General features: G+C 47.4%; 1 protein-coding gene across 1 annotated transcript in view; it reads right to left on the reverse strand.

The window, feature by feature from the left end:
- LOC127931875 (uncharacterized) overlaps positions 1 to 3,044 on the reverse strand; it is a 33,653-nt gene extending 30,609 nt beyond the window's left edge. Inside the window, exon 1 of the mRNA XM_052526016.1 lies at positions 2,463 to 3,044. Coding sequence (XP_052381976.1) covers positions 2,463 to 3,044 — 582 coding nt within the window. The remainder of the gene's footprint in view (positions 1 to 2,462) is intronic.
- Positions 3,045 to 6,000: the final 2,956 nt, after the last annotated feature.

Consider the following 6,000-nt stretch of genomic DNA (forward strand, 5'->3'; position numbering starts at 1 on the left):
TTTTTTAAAAGTGTGCGCTTGGGACAGAGAAAGAGCAATTCTTACACTATTGTTCTAAGTTCAATCACTCTCTTCTTCTTCCTCCTTATCATTCAGCTCATTACAATTAAATTGTACTACATTTTGTCACCCCCGTTCAACAACTCCATATCGCATTTAATGTGCTCCAAAGGAATAACACCTGTATTTGGGTAGTTTTTCCTATTCTTCTCTGCAGATCCTCTCAAGCTCTGTCAGGTTGGATGGGGAGCGTCGCTGCACAGCTATTTTAAGGTCTCTCCAGAGATGTTTGATCGGGTTCAAGTCCGGGCTCTGGCTGGGCCACTCAAAGACATTCAGAGACTTGTCCCAAAGCCTTTCCTGCCTTGTCTTGGCTGTGTGCTTAGGGTTGTTGTCCTGTTGGAAGGTGAACCTTCACCCCAGGTCCTGAGGTCCTGAGTGCTCTGGAGCAGGTTTTCACCAAGGAGCTCTCTGTACTTTGCTTCGTTCATCTTTCCGTCGATCCTCACTAGTCTCCCAGCCCTTGCCGCTGAAAAACATCCCCACAGCATGATGCTGCCACCACCATGCTTCACCGTAGGGATGGTGCCAGATTTCCTCCAGACGTGACGCTTGGCATTCAGGCCAAAGAGTTCAATCTTGGTTTCATCCGGTCTGAGTCTTTAGGTGCCCTTTAGCAAACTCCAAGAGGGCTGTCATATGCCTTTTACTGAGGAGTGGCTTCTGTCTGGCCACTCTGCCATAAAGGACTGCTTGTGGATGGTTCTCCCATCTCCACAGACAAACTTTGGAGCACTGTCAGAGATACCGTCGGGTTCTTGGTCACCTCCCTGACCAAGGCCCTTCTCCTTCGATTGCTCAGTCTTGGTGGTTCCAAACTTCTTCCATTTAAGAATGATGGAATGATGGAATGATGGGGGCCACTGTGTTCTTGGGGACCTTCAATGCTGCCGAGATGTGTTGGTACCCTTCCTCAGATCTGTACCTCGAAACATTCCTGTCTCTGAGCTCTACAGACAATTTCTACGACCAAATTGCTCTGACATGCACTGTCAACTGTGGGACCTTATATAAACAGGTGCGTACCTTTCCAAATCAGGTCCAATCCATTGAATTTACAGCAGGTGGACTCCAATCAAGTTGTAGAAACGTCTCAAGGATGATCAATGGAAACAGGATGCACCTGAGCTCAATTTCAAGTCTCATAGCAACAGTCTGAATACTTATGTAAATAAGGAATTTGTGTTTTTCATTTATTGTCAATTGCAAAAACAATTGGAAAACCTGTTTTCGCTTTATCATTATGGGGTATTGTGATGTCATTATGGGGTATTGTGATGTCATTATGGGGTATTGTGATGTCATTATGGGGTGTTGTGATGTCATTATGGGGTGTTGTGATGTCATTATGGGGTATTGTGTGTAGATTTTTTATTTATTTAACGTTATTTTATTTCAGCTTTATTTAACTAGGTAGGCCAGTTGAGAAGAAGATGGATGTTTTTGAAGCTATTGTTTTAATATATTTATTTATTAATATATATATATTTGTTTTTGAAATTATTTAAAAGATATATTTATTTGTTGTCTAATATCAGAATTAAAGCGATTTGAGTTGTCAATGTGCCGCATTGCACTGCGAAAATAAATAAATAAATATATAGTTCATAATTCATGGCTTGGTTTCTTTTTAGACAAATGTTGAATAGACGTGCAGACAAATGAATTAATGCCGGAAAAGAGGTTACTGTCCATAGTCATAAAAATATAAGAACAATAAATAAAAAATAATAATAAAATAAAAACAATTAGGCTAAATAAATGGATATTATTTTGTTGGGGTAATGGATCGGCTCTCAGAACTCTTTATGAGGCGGTTTACATCTTCAATATAATCATTCGTTCGGAAGGTTAAACCCATAGGTCTTAGGCCTCTGCAGTAAATAAAATGACCAGGTTCATTCTTCATTAGGATATAAAAATCCTCGCCTTCTGGGAATGTTAGGAAGTCCAAAGGTTATGGGTAGAGATAGAAATTTGGTTGTCAGAACTATTACAATGGACATGAACTTCTAGTCCATCTGTCTTCATATTTCAAGGCGTATAAGGCTGCAGCAGATACTTTCCCGTCAATCATCTTCAAAAAAATAAAATAATAAAAATCTGAAAATCAACCAATGTCTATTATCCAAATGTTGAAAGGGAAAGGGGGATACCTAGTCAGTTGTTCAACTGAATGCCTTCAATTGAAATGTGTCTTCCGCATTCAACCCAGCCCATCTGAATCAGAGATGTGCAGGGGGGGGTTGCCATAATCAATATCCACGTTTTCAGCACCCAGGGAACAGTAGGTTAAACTGCATTGCTCGGGAGCAGAACAATAGATTTTTTACCATGTCAGTGCAGGGATTCGATCGAGCAACCTTTTGCTTACTGGTCCGATGCTCTAACCACTCTGATACCTGCCTATGGAGAGAAACAAAGAGAGTGACGCAGGTGCTGGGGGTGTGAGTGGGTCTGGGCAGGTGCTGGAGCTGGGGGTGTGAGTGGGTCTGGGCAGGTGCTGGAGCTGGGGGTGTGAGTGGGTCTGGGCAGGTGCTGGAGCTGGGGGTGTGAGTGGATCTGGACAGGTGCTGGAGCTGGGGGTGTGAGTGGGTCTGGACAGGTGCTGGAGCTGGGGGTGTGAGTGGGTCTGGGCAGGTGCTGGAGCTGGGGGTGTGAGTGGATCTGGACAGGTGCTGGAGCTGGGGGTGGGAGTGGGTCTGGACAGGTGCTGGAGCTGGGGGTGTGAGTGGGTCTGGGCAGGTGCTGGAGCTGGGGGTGTGAGTGGGTCTGGACAGGTGCTGGAGCTGGGGGGGGTGGGTCTGGACAGGTGCTGGTGCTGGGGGTGTGAGTGGGTCTGGGCGGGTGCTGGAGCTGGGGGTGTGAGTGGGTCTGGGCAGGTGCTGGAGCTGGGGGTGTGAGTGGGTCTGGGCAGGTGCTGGAGCTGGGGGTGTGAGTGAGTCAAAATTATTTAGATGGACTCCGTCATTCCATTGGAGCATCTTCTGTTTCCAGAATGTGTCAAAGGTATCTATAAAAGTGTTTCCAACAGAGCTACAGTAATCTTTTAGCCAGGTGTGTAACGGCAGTAGCCTGAGGAATCTTTCACACCCGCGGTCCAACAGAGCTACAGTAATCTTTTAGCCAGGTGTGTAACGGCAGTAGCCTGAGGAATCTTTCACACCCGCGGTCCAACAGAGCTACAGTAATCTTTTAGCCAGGTGTGTAATGCCAGTAGCCTGAGGAATCTTTCACACCCGCGGTCCAACAGAGCTACAGTAATCTTTTAGCCAGGTGTGTAATGCCAGGTGCCTGAGGAATCTTTCAAACCTGCGGTCCAACGATGCTACCGGACATGAAATAATTGTCCACTGTTTGGAACCTTTCAGAGCAGGAATCAGTTCTTTAAAATTAATTTTCAGCAGTTCCGAGCTAGTCCTCCTAATGTCGTTTGACCCCACATGGACGACGACAGCTGTCGTAGAACGGTCGGACGCAGCCTTGTAATGTCCTTTACTCGTGCTCCAGGATAAGCACAGGGTTTTTGCCTTGGGAACCAATATGTTTCTCACCACAGAGCGGCCGATGACGACAGCTGGAGCAATGGCTGAGTTGGTCCGGATGTTTTTTTGCCTCAATTGGTATCGCAAAACCCTCGAAATCCGAAAGACTGTGGGACTCGAGCCAGCAGTAGAATCCTTAGTGGATGATGAAGGAACCGGAGTCTGTGATAACCTCACGATCCAATGAGGGGTGAGCTCTGAGGATCTGAACCCAAGGTCGAGGCCACCAGAGAGGGAGCCAGAAGTGTTCATAAGTGTTCATGATTTTTAATATAATCAAAACTGAACACTAAACAAAATAACAAATAGGAAGAACGAACAAACGAAACAGTCCTGTCTAGTGATGAACCACAAAACAGAAAATAAACACCCACAAAACACAATCGAAAACAGGCTACCTAAGTATGGTTCTCAATCAGGGACAACGATTGACAGCTGCCTCTGATTGAGAACCATACCAGGCCAAAGACAGAAATAGAAAATCATAGAAAAACTAACATAGACAACCCACCCAACTCACGCCATTACCACACTAAAACAAAAGACAATACAAAGGAACTAAGGTCAGAACGTGACACAGATTGTAAAAGCTGTTTCTAGTCTGTATCCGGTCCGGGCTTACCATCGTCAAGGAGGCCCCCCTTTGCCAGAGGTCGCTGCTTTTGACTTCCACAGTGAGTGACATATCTCCATGGTTGGTTGGTAGGATCACGAACAGGAGCATCAACCAAGTCATCCAGAAGTAGCCGACTAACTTCATTCTCCAGGGAACGGGGAGAACCCGTCGAGGATGGATCCCTGCAGAGCACCAGGCTGTGGAGAGGCGACACGGCAGCGAAACTTACACCAGGCCAGAGCGGCGTCCGGCAACTGGGATGGATGCATTCAAGCGTATTTGTGTGGTTTCTTCACACCTGAAGAAGAGGAGAGGGCAGGTGAGGATGTGAGATGCCTGGAGAGTACTTAGCTTGTAGCGTGTAGTACCTGGATAGTACATAGCTTGTAGCTTGTCGTACCTGGATAGTACATAGCGTGTAGTACCTGGATAGTACATAGCTTGTAGTACCTGGATAGTATAGCTTGTAGTACCTGGATAGTATATAGCTTGTAGTACCTGGATAGTATATAGCTTGTAGTACCTGGATAGTACATAGCTTGTAGTACCTGGATAGTATATAGCTTGTAGTACCTGGATAGTACATAGCTTGTAGTACCTGGTTAGTACATAGCTTGTAGTACCTGGATAGTACATAGCTTGTAGTACCTGGATAGTACATAGCGTGTAGTACCTGGATAGTATATAGCGTCTGTCTGTCAGACAGACAGACAGACAGACAGACAGACAGACAGACAGACAATCTTCTCTACGTCCCAAATGATACCCTATTCCCTACATAGTGCACTCCTTTTGACCAGGTATTTGGGACACAGATCCACGGCAGAATAGCACAGCCCGACTCTGGCTCCCAGCCATATCCTGGTTCACAGACCTATCCTGGCTTATAGCCCTACTCTGACTCACAGTCCTACCCTGGCTCACAGCCCTACCCTGGCTCACAGTCCTACCCTGGCTCACAGTCCTACCCTGGCTCACAGTCCTACCCTGGCTCACAGCCCTACCCTGGCTCACAGTCCTACCCTGGCTCACAGTCCTACCCTGGCTCACAGTCCTACCCTGGCTCACAGTCCTACCCTGGCTCACAGTCCTACCCTGGCTCACAGCCCTACCCTGGCTCACAGTCCTACCCTGGCTCACAGTCCTATCCTGGCTCACAGTCCTACCCTGGCTCACTGGCTTTCCTTCCCTTCCACATAGCTAGTGGAACAGCTGGACGCAGGGACGAGGCGTCTGCTCTCCTCTCTCCTCTCTTCTCTCTCTTCTCCCCTCTCTCCTCTCTCTTCTCTCTTCTCTCTTCTCTCCTGTCTCCTCTCTCCTCTCTCTTCTCTCCTCTCTCTTCTCTCTTCCCTCTTCTCTCCTCTCTCCTCTCTCTTCCCTCCTCTCTCCTCTCTCCTCTCTCTTCTCTCTTCTCTCTTCTCTCTTCTCTCCTCTCTCTTCTCTCTTCCCTCTTCTCTCCTCTCTCCTCTCCTCTCCTTCTCTCCTCTCTCTTCTCTCTTCCCTCTTCCCTCTTCTCTCCTCTCTCCTCTCCTCTCTCCTCTTCTTTCCTCTCTCCTCTCTCTTCTCTCTTCTCTCTTCTCTCCTCTCTCCTCTCTCCTCTCTCCTCTCTCCTCTCTCTTCTCTCTCGCTGTGCAGGCCTGGGGCTGGGGCCAGGCGGGAGCTGGGGTAAAGAGTGGCAGGTGCATGGGCAGGGGCGAGGCCTGGAGGCTGACCGCAGGGGTGACCACGGAGACGGAGATGAATCATCCAGTGAAATGATTTTGACATGTGAAAGAAAAA

The sequence above is a fragment of the Oncorhynchus keta genome, chromosome 9 (assembly GCF_023373465.1).
Source record: "Oncorhynchus keta strain PuntledgeMale-10-30-2019 chromosome 9, Oket_V2, whole genome shotgun sequence".
Taxonomy (NCBI): Eukaryota; Metazoa; Chordata; class Actinopteri; order Salmoniformes; family Salmonidae; genus Oncorhynchus; species Oncorhynchus keta.